General features: G+C 44.9%; 9 protein-coding genes across 9 annotated transcripts; 8 read left to right on the top strand and 1 right to left on the bottom strand.

The window, feature by feature from the left end:
* Positions 1–467: 467 nt before the first annotated feature.
* On the top strand, positions 468–1743 carry N7483_012842 (uncharacterized protein; the record flags this gene model as incomplete). Its single annotated transcript, XM_057096269.1, has 5 exons — positions 468–672; positions 733–800; positions 849–1040; positions 1097–1396; positions 1444–1743. 5 exons carry the CDS (start codon positions 468–470, stop codon positions 1741–1743), a joined length of 1065 nt encoding a protein of 354 aa, XP_056942240.1.
* A 754-nt stretch (positions 1744–2497) lies between these two features.
* N7483_012841 (FAD-dependent oxidoreductase) lies at positions 2498–3873 on the top strand (the record flags this gene model as incomplete). The annotated part of the gene is made up of 4 exons (XM_057096268.1): positions 2498–2869; positions 2928–3510; positions 3564–3639; positions 3696–3873. 4 exons carry the CDS (start codon positions 2498–2500, stop codon positions 3871–3873), a joined length of 1209 nt encoding a protein of 402 aa, XP_056942239.1.
* A 1305-nt stretch (positions 3874–5178) lies between these two features.
* Positions 5179–7229, top strand: N7483_012840 (putative plasma membrane antiporter; the record flags this gene model as incomplete). Its single annotated transcript, XM_057096267.1, has 8 exons — positions 5179–5233; positions 5280–5348; positions 5401–5501; positions 5548–5721; positions 5779–6219; positions 6291–6657; positions 6703–6804; positions 6856–7229. 8 exons carry the CDS (start codon positions 5179–5181, stop codon positions 7227–7229), a joined length of 1683 nt encoding a protein of 560 aa, XP_056942238.1.
* Positions 7230–7716: 487 nt separating this feature from the next.
* N7483_012839 (MAPEG family protein) lies at positions 7717–8331 on the top strand (the record flags this gene model as incomplete). The annotated part of the gene is made up of 3 exons (XM_057096266.1): positions 7717–7721; positions 7775–8058; positions 8120–8331. 3 exons carry the CDS (start codon positions 7717–7719, stop codon positions 8329–8331), a joined length of 501 nt encoding a protein of 166 aa, XP_056942237.1.
* A 720-nt stretch (positions 8332–9051) lies between these two features.
* On the top strand, positions 9052–10549 carry pgxB (uncharacterized protein; the record flags this gene model as incomplete). Its single annotated transcript, XM_057096265.1, has 5 exons — positions 9052–9387; positions 9437–9573; positions 9622–9826; positions 9876–10121; positions 10175–10549. 5 exons carry the CDS (start codon positions 9052–9054, stop codon positions 10547–10549), a joined length of 1299 nt encoding a protein of 432 aa, XP_056942236.1.
* A 1119-nt stretch (positions 10550–11668) lies between these two features.
* Positions 11669–13235, top strand: N7483_012837 (uncharacterized protein; the record flags this gene model as incomplete). The annotated part of the gene is made up of 2 exons (XM_057096264.1): positions 11669–13053; positions 13112–13235. The coding sequence occupies 2 exons, from the start codon at positions 11669–11671 to the stop codon at positions 13233–13235; spliced, it is 1509 nt and encodes a 502-aa protein (XP_056942235.1).
* A 900-nt stretch (positions 13236–14135) lies between these two features.
* Positions 14136–14519, bottom strand: N7483_012836 (uncharacterized protein; the record flags this gene model as incomplete). Its single annotated transcript, XM_057096263.1, has 1 exon — positions 14136–14519. One exon carries the CDS (start codon positions 14517–14519, stop codon positions 14136–14138), a length of 384 nt encoding a protein of 127 aa, XP_056942234.1.
* Positions 14520–16621: 2102 nt separating this feature from the next.
* Positions 16622–17147, top strand: N7483_012835 (uncharacterized protein; the record flags this gene model as incomplete). Its single annotated transcript, XM_057096262.1, has 5 exons — positions 16622–16689; positions 16740–16800; positions 16851–16886; positions 16933–17061; positions 17109–17147. The coding sequence occupies 5 exons, from the start codon at positions 16622–16624 to the stop codon at positions 17145–17147; spliced, it is 333 nt and encodes a 110-aa protein (XP_056942233.1).
* A 1099-nt stretch (positions 17148–18246) lies between these two features.
* On the top strand, positions 18247–19110 carry N7483_012834 (uncharacterized protein; the record flags this gene model as incomplete). Its single annotated transcript, XM_057096261.1, has 1 exon — positions 18247–19110. One exon carries the CDS (start codon positions 18247–18249, stop codon positions 19108–19110), a length of 864 nt encoding a protein of 287 aa, XP_056942232.1.
* Between the last annotated feature and the right edge of the window lie 1460 nt (positions 19111–20570).

Below are 20570 nucleotides of genomic sequence, written 5' to 3'. Positions count from 1 at the left end.
TCTGGTTACATGACAAGGGAGGACAAATAACGCTTTAAAATTTGAGTTCACTTCATCCCCCGCTAGTTTTATCATTATTAATCCTTTCATTATGCGATGGAAACAGGTTATGGTTGGTTCATGACTGTATAAAGTTAGGGATCGGAGCCATTAGTTTGCTCATTTCGCTCATTTCGCTTATAGAAAATTCGATCAGAAAAAAGTCAATTATTTCTCGCATCGGACATGTCACGGGAACCTCCGATGCGAATTACTACATGGTCCCACCGAGTCTGGTCCGGATAGAAGTCTGCGCAAGGGATGATCCCTAAACCCGGCGACGGTAGTCTTAACTTGGAGAAAGGGAAAAGTCAAATAAATCACGCAGAAGCCATGCTAATAGGTTCCACGTGGATTCTGCTCTATTTATGAATACCTGGAATTCCTTTTGGCTTCTTACTTGCTTGACACCATTTGCCATTCCGACGATGGGATGGGTGTATAATGCCACGCCCGAGGTAGATGCCGCATCCGAGTATCGGCTTATTCTACCAGTATGTATAATTCTCACTGTTTTGATGGTGATAATTGTCAGTCTGAGACTGGTCATACGAGCGACTTTGGCACCGTCCGACTATATAATGGTCGTAGGATTGGTATTCAGTGTTGTATACAGTGCTTTATGTATAGCGCGTGAGTGAGCTCGTCCCTTCAAGTTGGCAGAACATTACACTAACTGGGATTTCTATCTAGAAAGTCGATATGGATTGGGATTACCGTTGAAACTGCGCCCTGAAGCTGACTTATCAACTTATACAAAGGTGAGTTCTTAGTACGCAGAATGATATGACTTGTCTCACGCTTTCTAGCTCAACTATGCAGGAAGGCCATTTTATCAATTGGGTATCGCTACTTTTAAGGCCTCCCTCTGCTTGAGCTATCTTCGATTACTCTCTAGGACGTCAAAAACAAGTTACAGAAAGGTAATTTGGGGTGTGATCCTGCTATCAACTTTGGGACATATTGCAGGAACCTTGGCGTTGATCTTCAACTGCACGCCGGTAGGTTTCATCATGAACCTGTTATTTCGCACTGCTGACCAGACGACTACTCATAGGTTCAACGAGCATGGAATCCGTCTATCCATGGTACTTGCCTCCCTACCGGCACAACCTTCTATACACTGGCAGGGTTTACCGTATTTTGTGACGTTATCATCCTTGTCCTACCGATTCCGCTCTTACTCCAGCTGAATATCAAACCGGCTCAGAAAGCAGGTGTCGTATGTCTGTTCATGCTGGGTCTGTTCACTACAGCGTGTTCGATCCTCCGCCTGACTCAGATCCACAGAATTGCATGGGGAGATGGAGATAGTACATTGTTGGTGCTATGGGGTGTGATTGAATTCAATGTCGGGGTAGGCATACCATATAACTTTGAAAATATAGAAGCTGACAATCCCAGAACATTGTTACTTGTATTCCATACTTGGCGCCTCTATTCAAGCGCTTTGTGCGAGACTTCCGCTCAACAAGCGGTCGCAAGTACTATGATGAAAGCGCGAGAGGTTACGTGCTGAAGAATAATTGGTCCAAAGATCAGCGTTCACAACTACAATCGAATGCATCAGGACCCTCACAATTCAAACAGACACCGAGCGAAGAGTTAATTCTTTCCAGTCGGGAACCATGTCATGGTGGTATCGAGATGACTGTGGAGTATCGGGTATCTCTAGACTCGAACAGAGAGCGAGATGGAAAATAGCTCGTGGCAATTGCAATATGGGATTTGGTGATAATTACCTGTACTGTACTCTGGAAAATTTAATGCATTCAATGTTGAGTCGGGATCAAGTCAATTCCCGATGCATTGCGCTAAACCAGGGGTAGACCACACTACAGAATTCTACTGCGGGTAACCGATCGCTTGTCACTCTGGTTGAAGTTAATTGCGGAGCATCCCGGTGACCAGATTGATGTGGAGCCGGAAGATCCCTATTAACTCGTTAGTGCAAATCCTGCCAGTGATGACCTGGTTAGGCCCCCCCCTAGTGGCCCCCAAATTCAAGCTCGAAAATGAAGCGCCGATCTTAGACGCTCAGGCCTAGTCGGAGACCGGCGAGTCTACCATGACAACAAAGAGATACCGAATTAAGACTCAAATCAGTCCTAGTCAACTCCATAGTGAATTTTTAGCGTAGATCTAGCTGATGATTGTTATTTTCTTCGCGTATCCCGCGTGTATATTCCTATTTGGATGAACCTTGGAACTAAAATGGCTCTGTAGCCACTGATGTCCAAATCCGGCCTACTACAGAACAAGGGATGCGATAGGAGCCTGAGATTTGGATCTATCACACACAAATCAGACGAGAAATAGCACCAGATGCTAGCAAACATTATTTGAAATCAAATCACTTGCACCAAAAATACTTACTCTAAAAACAACCCTGGGCCGATCTTCCAGCTTTCAGCCTTCTCGACTATTGTCAAGCAATACGCCACACTGACCACACGTCATGTCGGATCCCCCGGTTCTGATCATTGGGGCAGGAATCAGCGGCCTAATCCTGGCTCAATACCTCCAATCCCAAGGAGTTCGCTTTCGGATCTTCGATCAAGACTCTGCATTAAATGCTCGCAGTGGAGGATGGGGCTTAACGCTTCACTGGGCGTTGCCAGCGTTGAGAAAATTACTTCCTGAACATGTCAGATCCCGCTTCTCTGATACCTTCGTTAATAAGGATGCGGCAAGCCGAGGCGACATGGGGCGTTTTCAATTTTTTGATTTAAAATCGGGCAAGGCTCTTTACAACGTCCCGGCGGAAGAGCGCATTCGCGTGAATAGGGGGCGACTGCGCGAGTTATTGACTTCTGGAATGAATGTCCAGGTATGATCTTCTCTGATGATCTGGTAATTATGTTGAAATTTTGCTGATCAGATCACAGTGGGATAAAACTCTTCGAGATATCGAGTCAACTGATGAATTTATCACAGCGCACTTCGAGGATGGGTCATCTTATAATGGGAAACTACTCGTCGCCTGCGATGGTGCGCGATCTCGTATTCGACAAATTCTCTACCCCGAGAGCGAGATGAATTCACTCCCTGTGCAGCTTCTCGGCGCATCTGCATTCTACACGGCGGAGGAGATGGGCGGCGCAGAAGCGATTGATCCTTACATCTTCCAAGGGTCTCATCCGGATACCGATGTGTTCCTCTTCTTCAGCTTTTTGGATACACCCGGCAACTTCAAAGACAGCAATAAGGACCGCTATCACTGCCAAATCATTGTCTCATGGGCCGACAGCAAAGGAATTGCCCTGCCGACCAGTAACGAGGATCGGGTCGAACTCATGAAGCGACTAACTGATAACTGGGCAGAGCCTTTTCGCTCATTAGTGCAGAAACTTCCATCAAATACTGAGGCACGTTCAATTCGGATTGAAGATTGGATGTTCCGGCTGGAAAAGAATAGTGCGCATCCACGTGCAATAGGATGCGGCGATTCATTGCATACTATGACGATGTGTATGGAACCGTTCCAGTTTCAAGTATAAAGGGAAGCAACTAACTGAATATAGTCCGTGGCGAAGGAGCGAACAATGCTATTGTGGATGTCTTGGATTTGATCACTCGAGTTGATATGACAAACCCGAAGTAAGCCCCATTCACTTGCAAAGCATTCACAGATACTAATCCGATTCATGGGATAGCGCATTCAATCTTGAATCATTAATGACTTCGTTGCCGAAATATGAGAATGATATTTGGTCGCGCGTGCGACCGTCCTTTTTGGCCTCGCGACAGGCTTGCCTGGATGCTCATGATTTTTCCAGTATTGAAGGAAGTCCTTTGGTGACAGCACGGGTGCTTAAAACCCAGGCTGTTTAGTGCAACATGAAGTTTTCTGCTTTTTGGTCGAATTCTTGTTGCGTATGACATTGGAATACTCTAGGCACTTAGCTGAAGTGATGGGAAGATCGAGGGAATAGCACCTGATACCAAGCTTTATTTTCATCTACACTTTGAGGCTTACCACATATATGGTATTAGAAAGTCCCATCTGGATTTTGCTGACATTATTCAAGGCAATCGGAAATGCAATAACCAGTGTCATGTTGGACTAGAATGTGGTAAAGAATTTCAGATTGGAGTGACATCAACTTGAGAATGATGATGATAGTTCCTTTGACGTGACTTAAGCGAAAATGGCGCATAGAATATGAATACTTCCTTCAAGTTGGATCCCTATGAAGAATGATCACGGAACTCGCATCTGGTAGAAGCCTGAATATGTCAATTTTGAAGGGACTGATTCTATGATCCAGGAACAGCAAATTGAAATAGATGCATGTAGTCACCAAGCCAAGCTTTTCTAGAAACATTGTAGTCTTTGCCAAGCGATATCGAGCCCTCTGATATCTTTTTGATGAATCATTACATTTCATTCACCCCTTGTTTTGTCCTGCATTGTTGATACTGTTGCGCGTGGACTCCGATAAGCGGCATGAACGGTCGATCCTATACGAGCATGCTTCTAATCTTGGACTCATTGCCCCTGCCCCTTTGCGCAAGGATAAGGGACCCATTGGCTAAGCTTTGATGCAGTTGACCCTTAAAGCATATTAGACCCACTGTGGCTGGTTAGATTGGGGATTATTGTGTTGTTATCAGGGTGTTTCAATTGGACTGACGCGTCACTGTTTAACATCATGTTCAAGGGGATCTCAATCCGATCGGATACCCTGTCAAGATATCGTCTCAGCGCGTCATTGGCATCAGTATGTTGATTTAAGAACTGTATAACCGTACATGAGTTTGATGTGTAACGGCTCAAATGATGGGAAACTTGAATTTGAGACAACCCCGTTGATATGGATGACGTGCGTACATCGTGCATACTGTTATCTATGATATTGTATGTGGCTCAGAGCTAGGGATGCAGGTGGATAGTGAACACTGTGATACCTCATCAACTCCTGGTTCTAATGAAGGGCGCATTCCTTCATGAGCACGATGCTTACAATACATCACATTCTGTATCGGCTCAGATTGATCCGATCAGTCTGTAATCTTGTCGGGCATGTTGATAGGAAGCTTGGTCCCATCCCCTTGAACCTAGCCGAGTAAGACAATCAACAGAGTTGACATCCGATAATATATGAGTCTCTTGATAGTTTTGACATACTGAGCAGGATGCTTCATCCGATCCTTGATATTAGCAATTTTAATATTACTCTGACATTTGCAGGTAAGTACCTACACTCATGTTAGTTTCGACATCTAACAGTCACTAGGAATATACCTGCTTCTTTTTGGACTCATCTCGCTGAAGATAAAACAAAAATGGTACATTGGTGAAGCTCGTACGTCAATTCCTCAATCTTTGATATGAAGGAGGTGTCTAATATTTGACAGTTCCCTCGTTTGTGGCCGGTACTATTCTCGGACCATTCGTTTCAGGCTTGGTTGATGCGCGAAAATGGTCCAATGATGATGAAGATGGGGAAATCGCATATGTGAGTGATATCTTACCTGTCAACAGGTCAATACTAACGGAATTAGGCTCTGACCCGACTAGTGATTGGGATACAAATGGTGAAAGTTGGCTATGAGCTGCCGAAGAGATACCTGAGATCGCGATTAAGAGAGTTGACGATCTGTCTTCTTCCTCTTATGACAATAGCCTGGCTGGCTACTTCAGGATGCATCATGCTTATGATACCGAATCTGACATTTGTGCGTGACTTTACCGACATGGGCCTTTTTTTGATACTAACAGTATTCTGGTGACAGCTTACTTCTTTAATAATCGGATCCTGCGTTATTTGCATTGATCCAGTTCTTTCGCAAGCTATTGCAAAAGGTCCCTTTGCTGATAACTACGTTCGACGACATCTCCGAGAATTCATTTCCGCAGAGGCAGGAGGCAATGATGGGTTTGGGTTTCCATTCTTGCTTCTTTCAGTCTCTATACTACGCTATGACGATGCTCCAAATACCGATAATGTGGTCGTGAAACGTGATTGGATTGGAGAGACAGATACCGGTCGCTTTGGTGGCGATGTTGGTCGGGCACTTGTGCATTGGATTGTGGAGGGAATCCTATACATGATTGTCTTAGGGTCGGGATATGGATTGCTGGTGGGATTCGTGGGTCGCAAGTTCTTGAACCTGGCCTCGAAGAACCGCTGGATTGATAAAGAGAGTTTCCTGGTTTTTCCTTTGGCCATTGGGGTATGTAGATCCATGTGGCGAGAATTCGTTTGCATACTGTGAGCAGATTACTCGATACTGACTTCCGCTAGCTGTTCATTGTGGGAACCTGTGGCTGTTTTGGATCCGACGAGACTCTTGCCTGCTTTATTGCCGGATGCGCATTGAACTGGGATGGTCTTTACCATTCTGAAGCCGAGGCTCGACATGATTCTTTCAATTCCACAATTGAGATGGTGTTAAACTTCGGAACCTTCATTTTCATTGGGATCAGTATGCCTTGGGATCAAATGTATATGCCGCATGAAACAGGAATCACTCCTGCACGGTTGATCACCCTGGGTGTATTACTACTATTGTTTCGACGTATCCCTGCAATTATGCTAGGATACCACTTCATACCCAAGATCTGCAGTTCCTGGAAAGAGGCTCTATTCATGGGATACTTTGCTCCAATTGGTAAGTAGCACCTCGACCATTTACTTGCATCTCTAATATTTCCAGGCGTCGGTGCGATATCATACGTTGAATATTCTCGAAGACTTCTTCCTGACCCTGGAAAAAGTGACTCTGAGATTAATCATCTTACAGCGACAATGATCCCGGGTAAGCTAAGCTTTGTTTCCTAGAGCAGAACTATTGCTGACACCACTTCAGTTGTCTATTGGTTGGTCTTTTTCTCGATTGTGATACACGGACTCTCTATTCCAGTTCTGAACTGCATCTATAAATGGCTGCGGGTGCCGGTCATTCGCGATCATCCAGTGGAAGTGATACTTCTTTCTAAAAACGAACCGGTGCCCAACAATAGTGTGGTAGACCGACCAGGTCACTCAATCATCCTCAATAACCGGTTTTCACGCATCTCCGATCACACGGATGAAGTTGCCGAGGTGATTCACGGACAGGATGAGCCTGACACCATGATGCTACGATCAAACGGACAAGGCAACTATGCACAATCACTTGAAAGATGCTCAACAAAATCCTCGACTCGGGGAGAACAAGTTGTTGTCAGGGAAGTTGTCTAGTCAAGGTGACCGAATGTGGCATTTTGAATGCAATCACACGTTCAGCTCGTCGCTTCAAGCCAAATTCACCTCCCATGTTGCTGGAACCCAATCATGATAGGCTCCGTGCGGTCTCTTGAACGTGTTTATGCACTCGATCGGAGCTTAAAGTTCTGCAGGGACAAAGAAAGTTTGTGAAAAACTCATTTCAATTTGATTCTGCTTATTGGTGACTTTGGTACAAAGAGCTCCATACTCGCAGTCAAAGAATGACCGATTTGGCAACAGATTCAAAATTTGGCGATCGAGTGCTTAAAGTTGGTGATAACAAGCACAGAAAGGTGCTTTGTGCAACATTGATCGGCAAAATGACCTCATTTGTCGCTCTCGCTCTCGTTCCCGGGCCCACATGCTGAACATGGTGATCTCTACATACAATAGAAAGTGCCATGGAGAGCCCTAAGTATTTCTGTCCATACAAGGGAAATTCGACGCTTGGAAGCTTGCAATGTTGTATGCGATCTCTATCCTTCGTGAAGATAGTCCTCATCGCTGACCATTTCCAGTTCGTCCTTGGGGTTGAGCTCTATACCTGGAGTACAGACACCTAACTATGTAGCCACTTACTTGCTGGTGAACTGGGCTTTGGCATATATCTTTATGAGTCCACGGGGCGCTAAGATTTATTATGGCGTTGATAACAATGTCTCTCCTCGTGAGGATCTCAGGACTCTTGGCGAAGCCGCTGTTAGGACTGGCAGGCTGGAGCAGCGAGTACTCGACAAGCTGAAGCGCGAGGAGGCTGCGCAAGCTAATACAATCGAGGGCTTCAGTCTTTTTGTGGCTTCTAGTATGTTGGATCTTTCAAGTTGGTACTTCATGTTAAGTTCATGCTGACCACATCATACTAGTCTTAAGTGCAAGCTTTGCCGGAGTCCCAGCAGAGACTGTTAACACAATCGGTATATGGTACACTGTTTCGCGCGTGGCATTCAGCCTTTGCTATTCACATATTCAGACTCAGTCTTGGAGTTATCTTCGTTCAGCGGCTTGGTGGAGTAGTCATATTTGCTGTGCTACTGGGTTGGTCTTGGCAGCTAGATGCTGTAATCAATCTGAATGAGAATGACATTATGAATGCGATAAGATTCGCATTATAATGATGTATCATCTGGAGTATAGATACAGGTCAAGCCAACGTTTGAAGTCTCGAGCATGCCAGTGGCAGAGGGCGATATTCTGGTGTTCATCCACGGATGTCTGTGCTAGTAGTGTCAGTGTACAGCAACCAGTTGACTTTGTATGGAATCGATAGGATCAAAATTTAATACACGTAATTTCTGGGGACTTCAAGTTAAACCCCGCATTTAGACATGGAGAAAGACTACTAGTATCATGATAGTTATTATCTCTAGACCCTGTACTTCCTTGGCAGTCATGATTGGTGGAGAAATGACAAGTAAAAACGGTGAAATATCATCCGTTCTCAGTCTTGAGCTTCTATATGAAAATTTAATAGAAAACCCTTCTCCACTCCCCCGCGTTTTTGTCTTGGTAAAATGCGGAGAATCGCCATTCAGAATGACTGTTGATGAGCAGTATGCTTTCTTACCTTGGCAGCTGCCTCTCTGCCGATCATCACCAAGCAGCGATGATGATATTGAGACTTTCTACAGGCGGATAAATCTGATAACCCCACCTGTATCGGATTCGCAATTAGGTTCCGGGGGATATGATGGTCTGATTATGCCAAGCGGATATGAATGATTGATATAAAACTGCAATAATGCAGCAGCTGAGTCAATTGAGTGAATCCAGAGCCCAGTGATTCAATCGCATCAAGATGAAGTTCTCAGCGCTTGTGCTTCTGGCTAGTGTCGCCATCAGTCTTGCTTCACCTCACAACATCCCAGGTGGACGAATTATCCCTGTTAATGACAAGAATGAATTGAAAGCCATTGGGGCTTACCATCAGAAGTATCCCGATCGCCGTACGGTCACTATTCGTCCCTCGAGAAGCGACAGCGATGATGTCTCGGATGATTTCCTCTGGGGAATTCAGCAGGCTAATTACGGAGGCCGACTTCTCCTTGAGAAGGATAAGACTTATGTGATTGGTAAAAAGCTGGATCTGACCTTCCTCAATGATATCGAAGTTCAGCTAGAAGGAGAGATCAAAGTGAGTTACTAGAATAAGATCTATCTGGTTAGATATTGACTGGCTGCAGTTCACAAACAATATTACTTACTGGCAAGCAAACAACTTCTACTATTCGTTCCAGAAGTCCATCACCTTTTGGATATGGGGAGGAGAGGATATCAAGATTTTTGGAAAAGGAACTATGAATGGCAATGGTCAAAAATGGTTCGTATGAACAAGATAAAGCTCATAAATAATACTAATCGGTAACAGGTATGACGAATTCTCTGGGAGTCAGATCCTAGATCCAGATAATACCTTCTACCGACCGATTCTTTTTGTCACAGACAATGCGACAAGAGTCAGCGTGGAAGGAATCACGCAGTTGAATAGTCCCTGCTGGACCAACTTCTTGATTCGCACTGACGATGTCTCATTTGACGATGTGTATATCCACGCCTACTCGACCAATGCATCGGTGAGTGAAAGCTAACAACAATCGGCATGCCTTTCACTAACAGTGCCAGGTTGACGCGGCCAACACGGACGGGTTTGATTCCCTCATTGTGGACAACTTCCGAGTCACCAATGTTCGCGTGGATAACGGCGACGACTGTTTTAGCCCGAAGTCAAACACGAGTAACATCTTCGTGCAGAATCTGTGGTGTAACAACTCACACGGAGTATCAATGGGCTCCATCGGAGAATATTCGGGAGAATACGACTTCATTGAGAACGCGTACATGGAGAAATTGACTCTATTGAATGGCCAAGTGAGTGCATATCCGATACTATGATTCAAATCAGTTAGTAACAAAGTGTCTAGAATGGAGCGCGATTGAAAGCTTGGGCTGGGCCTGATGTTGGATATGGTCGCATGACAAACATCACCTATCGCAATGTTGAGATTCAAAATACCGATAGCCCGATCGTGTTGGATCAGTGCTATTTCGATATCAACTCGACCGAGTGTGCGGAATACCCATCGCACGTGAACATCACGAATGTCATCTTCGATAACATCTGGGGTACATCGTCAGGCAAAGAGGGGGAAGTCGTTGTGGACCTGACATGTTCGCCTAACGCAGTCTGCTCCTATATTAATCTATCGCGCATTAATCTGACCAGCCCAGACGGTGGGTCGGAAATTATTTGCGATAACATTGAGGGGAGCATCGGGGTCAATTGTACAAGTTCTTAGGAAAGGGGTCGCCCCCACAAACAGCCTAGATAAGAATAAACTTGGTGCATAATAAGGAAATCTTCCGCTAAAATGTTTCATATGCGTCTGACTGCTTAGAAATCGGTCTCGCACACCTAGTCCAGCTGAGTTAACTCCGAACAGGATTTCTTCCCGTGTGCCAAGGGAACTCCAGCTTGTCCTGCTCCTTCATACTGAATAGATTAATCGCGAGCATCCCCACAAAGTGTTCACCGGGGAATCCGAAACGAGAAAATTAGACTGGCTGAACCAAACGATCCTAATTCGCCATCATGGTGAATTAATCTGTGTCGGAACCAACACAGTTAGGTCCCCACACGGCCCAACGGAGCTCCATCCTGAGAAGTCAGGTAAACCTAGCTCAATGTACGGAGTATAATGTGTAAAATAAGCGAGGGGGCAACAGTGGGAAGCCATGTGCAAAGTGGAGTCCCAAGCCACATTTCTTGTTATGGAACAAAGTACATGTATCTGAATATCAAGTTGTCATGACTTTCCCCATAAATCATGATAATAGGTATGGACGAAAGGAAAATGGAGCTACAGAAAGCCACTTAATGCGATAATTCATTCATCTCATCTCATTTTCTGGGGATAACCCCGGATTCCCCAACGTGGAGTCATTAATACCCCGTATCTATTTGTCTGGGCTGGAATGTGATTGGTTAAAAGTGATGAGTCAGCTTCTCCACACCCCACACTTCCCACAAAATGGGAGAATTCATATCCGCCTATCCAATCAGATCCTAGATGCTTCATTTTTCGCCGTGCGCGTTGCCTTCAACCCTGGTCGATTCATGTCAAATTAGTTTAATTCTGTTGATTCTGTTGATTCTGGATCTTTTGAGATCCACATGTTATGTCTGGGGGTGGAGCCCCGTGACTGCTTGTTCATTCTCCATCCCCGCCTCCGGAGAAATGGGGTACACAAACAAAAGTTGGGACGTGCAGGGGTTAACTCCTATAAGTACTTGCTTGCCAGAATTATTTCTACCTCCAGTTTAGTCCCTGCGGCTGTTCTCTGATTTTGTTCTCTTCTCTATATTTTCTTTTCTTCCCCTTTTCTCTTTTCCCTAATAATTTCTTTTCTATTTCACAATGGGTCAGCCTGAAGACTCCTCACACGTCGAGGGCGTAGCCCCCGGTGCCATTGAAGCTGGCAAGCAGGAGGATTTTTACGTTGAGGACCGAGTCGCTCATCTCTCGGAAGAACATCGCCAATATCTTCTCGCGCGTCATGGTACACTCGACCTCGACCCTATCCCGGATATGAACGATGCCGATCCCTACAATTGGCCCCAATGGAAGAAGAACCTCAATTTGGGTCTCGTGGTGTTCCACGCTATGATGGCTCTTAGTACTGCCTCTTCGATTCAATCCGCCTTTACCAATATCGCCGCCGATTTGGATGTTAGCATGCAGCGTACCAGTTACTTGGTCTCCCTGTTCATTGCTGTCCTTGGTGGTGCGCCCTTGTTCTGGCGCCCCTTGAGCAATCGTTTCGGTCGTCGTCCTATCTTCCTCATCTCGTTGATTTGCGCCATGGTCGGAAATATTGGCTGTGCTGAGAGTCACTCATACGGAACTATGGGTCTGTGCCGAGCTATCACTTCCTTCTTCATCAGCCCGGCTGCTGCCATTGGAAGTGCTGTCGTCGCTGAGATGTACTTCAAGCGTGATCGTGCACGCCGCATGGGTATCTGGACCTTGATGGTCACCATTGGTGTGCCACTCTCTCCATTCCTGTTCGGTTTCCTCGCCCTGCGTATCTCGTACCGCTGGATCTACTGGGTTCTTGCTATTGTGAATGCCGCGCAGTTCTTCCTCTACTTCCTCGTTGGATCTGAGACTCTCTATGTCCGCGAGGAGGGCGTTCCCAAGCAGGTCACCAACACACAGAAGGAAGGCCTGTTTAGCTTCCGCCGTATCGACCCGACTCCCCTGCGCTTCTATGATTTCATTCACCCTCTGACTTATGTCACTAAGCCCTGTGTCATGATCCCTGCTGCTGCTTACGCTATGATCTTCCTCTGGGGTAGCATCATGCTTACCATTGAGATCCCTCAAATCTTCCCAGCGCAGTTCGGCTTCAACACCCAAGAGGTTGGTCTCCAGTTCTTGGGTATTATTCTCGGTTCGGTGATCGGTGAGCAGATTGGAGGTCTGATATCTGATCGCTGGATGTTGATGCGCCAGAAGTCCAAGGGCGAGCGTCCCGAACCTGAGTACCGTCTGTGGCTCAGCTACATTGGACATCTTCTCACTATCTGTGGTGTAGTTGTCTTTGCTGTGCAGATGAGTCACGCTGGTGATAAGTGGAACATCACTCCCATTGTTGGAGCTGCTATCGCTGCTGGTGGTAACCAGATCGTTACTACCATCAACATCACCTACGCTGTGGATAAATACAGAGCCGATGCTGCTAGTGTTGGATGCTTCATTACATTCGTCCGTCAAATTTGGGGTTTCATCGGACCTTTCTGGTAAGTCAATATTCTTTCTTTCGGTCACGGTCTCAGCGCATACTAACATATATCATAGGTTCCCCAACATGTTCACCAATGTTGGATGGGCTGGTGGAGCTGGTATTGCCGTTGCATTAATGGTTGGCGTTAGCATCATCCCGACGATGCTCTTGCAATGGCGCGGATCTCGCTGGCACTAGTATTAGTGCATTTTTTATACTACTATATAGTACTGAATTTTATCATGTTATACCCGTGGACTTTAATTGAGTTAATTGAAATTGAATATTTATTTGATCTATGATCGAAAGAAAGCCAAAGTCTCACAGATATTATACTAGTAGTCGCTCAAGTGCTGCACAGTAGGCCGCCACATGTGCACATGTGCAGTCTCTACGATTTTTTAACCCCATACAACAGCACTTAGGTGCATGGCACGAGAGTCCGAGTCCATCATGATCCCGATGAAGAGCATCATCCTCAAACTGAGCCCCCCTCAGCCTCGAGGTGATAACGCATTACCTTTTCAAATTAATGATTTTTTAATAATTGGCATACACGTAGCTATGTGATTGTAGATGAAAATTTTGATATCGTCAGTCAAATAGAGGAATATGAAATGTCTGGTCGTGAATGTGGAGCTCGGAGCGGTGCTGGATTAGCTAGATATCGGCGATGAGAGCAGACAACTTGAATAGAGTTGCATAAATCGAGATATGCATCCGAGTCTCTTTGGGACTAGAATGTGCACTGAAAATTTGAATCAGTTGCCTGTGGTCATTTGACTGATTTCGGAATGCGGCGCCGTTGGATGCGTGTCCCCACAACCAACCCCACAAATAGACGCCAATAACTTGAAGGTCGGGCATGTTGAACTCGGATTAAGTGGAGATAGATTGGAATAATATTGTGTGATGTAAAATATAGTATTTTTGATTCAAATATTCTCGATCATGTAGTTCCAAGGTTAAATACAGATACTATCAATTCAATTAACTCATACATAGTCCAGATCAACATGCATTTCCCAATTAACATCTCAAAACATTATATAGTATTATGATTATAATTTTCCTCCCCAGTGAACATATTCAAGTATGTTACATACCCTCACATTCGCAGACAACCCATGCGGCGCACAGGTCAGTAACACCTCCAAATGAGACCCAGGTCTTCTCAGCAGTGAGGGTGACGTCGATCTTTGGGTCCTCGGTAATGGTGCAGACAGTGGTTTGCTCAAAAGCAGTGAGCTGGGCGCTAGATGCAAAAACGAGGCCGTTCTTTGCGACAGCAGTGTTGCCCCAGAGTTCCTGGACAGAGCGCTTTACTCCATCGACGGGAATAACAACATTGGCGTTGGCGCCGGAGTTATCATTGGCTAGTTGGATTCTAGCAGTGTGTTCTCTGCGGGTCTCGATAGCTGGAGCAGCGAGGCCGGTAGAGGCGAGGAGGGTGACGAGAGTGGTGATGCTGGCGAAATGCATTTTGGATAAGATAGTAGGATGTGATTGGTTTGTGATATGATATTGGATTGAAAAATTCAAAATTTGGAGGTGATCGACAGTGTTCGTCTGCTTTTAAAGAGATGAATTGGATATCAGAGATTTCTGCTTGAATCAGACTATTTACCCCGGGTCCAATGATGCTGATATAGGTTCTATGGTTACTATGAACACCGTTTACGGATCACTACGGTTACTGCAATCGGAAGTTTTCATCTTGATGCCGTTTCCGTCGAATATACTCGCCCCACATGGCCGGATATGGACTACTGTATACTATTGAGATGAATGAGGGAGAAATACTATTTACTCTAAATGAACATATGTTTATTGACTGAGGAGAATAGTTATCAGTGAGTACTACTAGTAATTAGGTATAGTAGAAAATGTATTGTATAAGGTGCTGACCTTACTGTCAAACATTGCGTTGACACGCTTTCGAAGGTTCTACTAACGGCTGTCAGGCGTCCAAGAGTGGAAATTTCTATAATTGAAAAATTTAGTAGCGATCAGCATGTTGTCGCGCCTAGCCTCTCATACATGAGTACCATCTAGACTACCAATGGTGGCAACGATTGAGTCCGGACATAGGATTCGAGGAGGCGAGAAGAAGGAAAAACATTCTCACGAAATGCCCAGCCCCCAGTAAACAGGATTTTAGATAAAAGAACAGTCTAGAGGAAGCCATTTCATAGCAAGTGGTGACTGGGAGAGGAATGTTGACTGGTATGTATGCGGAATGTGGGCCTGAGGCAGATGGCACGGCCCGCTTTACCGAGAGAACTGGAGTTCTCTTGCTAATAGTTGTGACAGTGTGACAGTGTGACAGTGTTGGTCATTCTATTCTTAGTGAGAAGTGTCAAGCTAAGTTTCTATCTTTTTTTTCTTCGAAGTTCTTCCCGCTCTTGTTGACCCGTAGACGGATAATGGATACGACGCTGCATCTTGGTTCAGAGTCTCTTCCCCGTATAAACCAGGTTTTTACTTCGGTACCAAGAATAGAAACATTCGCTACGACATAGCATTACGTGAAAGGAATCAACGGCCTACACGTGCACAAATCGAACACATTCAATCGTGTTCGTATCTTCATTTGCGCAGATGGTGATATCATGATACTCAAGAGTCTTGGATCAGGCCTACTCTGAACGGACTTGAGAGATTTGTCTGAACTCCCAGCTTTGCTTTCGGGTCAGTCTGTTCTCGTATGAAGGGTCTAGCCTGGCTGCTGTTGGACTAGCTTGGGAAAAACAGGCTTTCTCCCTGTAGGAGCAGTCTGCACCAGGCCAACTACATACCTAATTCCATACAAGCTTTCATCGGCAAAAAAGGACAGAATGACAGCTTGTAAGGTGCGATGGATGATAAGCGATGCGTACATAGTGTGAATTTTATGCTGTTAGCCGACGATCTAATGCAGAGGCATAGATCCAGAGCTGCTCATTCGTCGAGGCAAACTGCTTATATGCATGCGCATGTGTGGAATTCTTGTATTCATCTGATTTTTGATAGAATATAGACATCTGAATGGGGTCCAGGGTCTCGGAGAATCCCCTGTAATGAGTCTTACCGCTACAGATGTATGTGTGATGGATGCGATTTGCATGGGACATGTATCTTATGAATAGTAGGCTTTAAAAGAGCTCAATCTCTATGAAGGATTGTTTCTTTTTTGGAGTTCAGTATATCAGAAGAATCTATTGATCTGAACTTATCACTTGGTTCCATGTCTGAAATTATTGTCGGAGAAGATCTATCGGAATCGCGGATATAGCTATACCAAAGTTCCGGTCACTGTCCTCGAGAACGAACTCAGTCAGACGTTGCCTAAAATTGACCCAGATGCGGTATATGAGCCAGTTAGAAATACCATACAGAAGCCATTTTCCTCTCAAAGCCCAATTCTCATCGTGGATGAAGGCGCAACGAGACACTACTGGGAACCATCCATCCAGCCTCTAGTGAATACGATCAAAGTACCAAACTTGATCACAATTCTGGGTGAAGGAATCGTCGGAGAGGACTCGTCTTACTTTGCAGGTCTCTAGTATGTAGGCGTTGGATCTCACGCGAACGTAATCGAGATGGTGGAGACATCCGACTACTACTACGTCTTATGGTTGGGATGTAATGAGCGAAGTGATTTCAACACGTAAGAGCAGACCTCCCTGTTATCTAATTTCGAGCTAATGAGAATAGCAGTGGCGGGTTCACTGAGAATGTCATATCTATTATTATCAACTTCCAGCGATTTTTCACCAAGGTAAACATATCGAATATTTCTGCCGAGCATAGTATTCTAACATATGATAGATCGGCGAAGAAGTCTACGATGTTGGAATAAGCTATGTAAACGGGTCTCAGTTCTTGATTCAGGATTGACTAACCAGAGCAGGTCCTACCCAAGTTGACCGAAGCCATCGAGAGCACCGCTTCTCTCCAGTCTTGCTCCCAAGTACTGGTCCCTGCGGCGCCACTACCGCAGGGCAATGGCAGCGAAATCACTCAAGACTGGCCCTGGAATGTATGTGGCTTTTGAAGTAATCCAAAACCCTCTTCTAACATTCCCAGCGGCTCTCCGGATTTCTCCAACCAGGTGGCCTCCCATGACTGAAACGGGAATCTCCCAGTTCGGAATTATCAATACTTCCACCTGGCGCATCTCACTGGACTCAGGCCGTGTGAGGAAGTATTAGGTATGCCACCGGTGCTGTGGTCGGCGGGTCAATCAGTGCCAAGGAACTTGGGTCGAAGTATAAGCGTATCGTGCTGATCACAGGTGAAAGCTCGCTTCAATTGACCGTTCAAGCATTCTCAGTGTTGAACCTTCACGGGATCACTCCGATTTTGTACTTCATTGTTAACCTAGACTCGGGATTCTATTTCCGACTGCTTTGTTTACAGATTTATCTTGAATAATAAAGGATCTAAAGGATATACCGTGGAGCGCTATTTCCGGGGCTTGGATGCAGATTATGATTATGTTCCGGAATGGGATTACAACAAACTGTTTGAAGATTTTGCTCCTGGTGTGGGCGCAAGAGGATATAAAATCGCAAATTGTGAACAGGTTGACCACTTTTTAAGCAATCTGGTGGTGCAGAATACTAAGTATTCACAGGTAAGTAGGGACTCGGAAATCTTATCGGATGGACATCGCTGATTCAAGTTTGAGTCATAGGCCATTGATCCGCTGTTGGACAAAGGGGATGCCAGCCTCGATCAAGTCTGTCTTTGCAAACAAAAAGAGAGGCCTTGCATGGGGCTTAGCCGGTGACGATGAATTATCAAGACTCGAGTTTCCAATTTTAGTCTGGTGAACAAGAATTATTCTGATTACCTGTCATTTTTTGATAAATTTTTGTATTCGCATAACAATGAGTGGCTGTGTTTCAAGGAATGAAAGATTGACGATTAGATCTCGAGGGCCTTCCATGGCTTCCAACATTCTTTGTGTTCTCTTGAGTTTCTTGAAGCAGAGATGGATCGAGAGAGCATACTGCTTCACTGTCTTCACTATCCTGAGAATGAATGGAGAATATTGAAAGAGCTATAATTGTCTACATGGAACCATGATCCATATTTGGCTCATCACTATTCACAATAATCTTAGACAAGGGCCTCACAGAGTATTAAATGGACATGGTTCCCCAGTTTGTTCACAGAAAGAACACAAAGCCAAGTATCACTCAGAGTAACAGCATTTCACATGGCAGTGACTGTGAAGATGAAAGATTCGATTAATTTCGCTGCTCTCCAATGGCGCGGTACTCTCCGCCAAAGATGGCTGGAAGGAGTACCTGCGGGCAGGAAATGTCCAATAGAGAAATCAACTCTAAAACTAGCAGACCTCATCAAGCAAGGCTTTCTCAATACCGACGAAGGATTGATATACTATGACACAGGCGATCTGGACGAAACTATTGAAGAACACATGATGCTCCCCAAACCATCCGAATGGGCCCGTACGTACCGAGTACTCCTGGATCCAAACGTGAAAAATGCCCAAGATGAGAAAGACTTGCAATTACAACTCTGGGAAGGACATATCGCACCCGGAATCCTGTACATCGACACTATGTACCGTCGACCTGGTACTGGGCCGGAGGCTGGACCACCATCCTCGCAAATCGCACAGGCCGCATATGAGGCAAAATACCCCATTGATACTTTGAAACATATCATTTTGTGTGATGTAGTTCATAAACCAACAAAGAAATTCATCAAGCACCAGCTTTACACTGAAAAGAACGGACTCTCTTGGCCGGATGAAAAATTGGTTGAGTGGAAGTACAACACGCCGGAGTACAAGGCGATAATTGGAACCAAGATCGGAAATGTGGTGGCATATATTGTACTTGGAGGATTTCCACGCGGCACTCCTCGGATCTCGAGCATTTGGACCTGCTCGCATCACTGTACTTTGTTTATGAGATTTGATATTGAGCGGATTGAACCTGTGAAGACAGCACCTCTGCGGCAACCTCGCGCTGTGAAGACCAAGCGGAGGAATGAGTTCAGTGACTCTGATTCTGAGAATTTTAGACAATTGAAGCGTCAGAAGTCATTTTAATCTTGGGATTATTTTTTGAAGTTTGCTGTTTCCAGCATTTACGGAAGCTTATAGCGGGCATTGTCTCAAAACCAGATTTACAAGGTACATATTCATGCATAGTCTAAGACTGCCTAGCAGACCGCCATGTACTACATGTATACTAGTTAGAGCTCTGCAGGATTAGAACGTACATCAATCTATGTTCCCTACAGCTTCTTCCAACGTGTCCTGGGGACGTTCACTCAAGTGCTGTACACCTGGGCAGAATACTGCACAAAATATCTGCCTAACCCCTAAGATATCACCAACCATAATGACCACACTAAGGACTGTTGCTACCACGAAGATAAAATCCTCAACTTGAAATTAATAACATCTCCCAAGGTCTAGATTAGAAAATATGGGAGAGAAAATATGGGTGGAACTTGAAGGATTTCTGGTTACTACAGGAGCAACTTGAACTTGAAAAACCTACATAAAGTCAACATTTGAAACAGACACCCCCTACTTATACTACCGCCTAGTATCAAATTCCCAGGTGGGTAGCGGCAGCTTCAAGTTAGGAGCCTTTGGGTGTTTTTACGCTATGGTATTCCCAGTTATTTTTCTTTCTGCCAAACAAATGAAAATGAACTGATGCCTTAGTAAAATACGTTTTGATAAAATGGCCGCTATAGCCATCCGTAATCGTTGAAATAATGAAATAAAAATAATATTCAAGTCCACATTGTAAAGATAATTAACACTAGTGGTTGTTGCACTACTTCGACGGGTAAAAGCGGTATATAGTGTCTGGAAATGCGAGCCAGCACCAAAATCAGCATGTTAGCTCAGGGGAAGAGCGCCCTATGTCACATGACTTCTTAGTCAAAATCACACAATTACTAACAAAATTAATAGGGGCTCATAACCCGGAGGGTCAGTCTCACTACTCTACCACATGGTTGCCGAACAATAAACTAACTCAAAACAGACCCTGGATCGAAACCAGGACATGCTATCCTTTTTTTTTTTTTTCTCTCTCCCCCTCTCTTTTAGCCCTCTCCCTATTTCAATACTCTACCCTTTCTTTCTTCGAAGATGAGTTTCAGCAAGAACATTATCGTTTATTATTGCCTGGTTTAGCGTTCAAGCGTTGAGCGATCAACTGGAAAAGAAGAAAATCCATCGCCAAGAAGACAACATTTAGAATTTTCCCTATGTTGAGCTCAAGGATGCTAAGCAATGTCTCTGCAGCCTTGTTCTCGGAGGTTGACATGAAGCGAAATTCACAGCTCGTGGCAGCAGGACCGATTCCTTCAACATCTGAAGCATTAGAAATTCGCCCAAACTCCCATCTCTATCTGACCACCTCGCCAGCTTGCTCCCTGCATTGGATTCCCTGTATTGGATTCATAGGTTCCATATCCAACCTCATCGCTAGATGGATTGTTTTACTTCCATCACAGAATACATGGCCCGGACATTCTTGATGTTGA

The sequence above is a fragment of the Penicillium malachiteum genome (assembly GCF_028827825.1).
Source record: "Penicillium malachiteum strain IBT 17515 chromosome Unknown utg000005l:1.0-9002435.0:326005.0-9005861.0, whole genome shotgun sequence".
NCBI lineage: Eukaryota > Fungi > Ascomycota > Eurotiomycetes > Eurotiales > Aspergillaceae > Penicillium > Penicillium malachiteum.
This window is presented reverse-complemented; position numbering and strand designations above follow the sequence as displayed.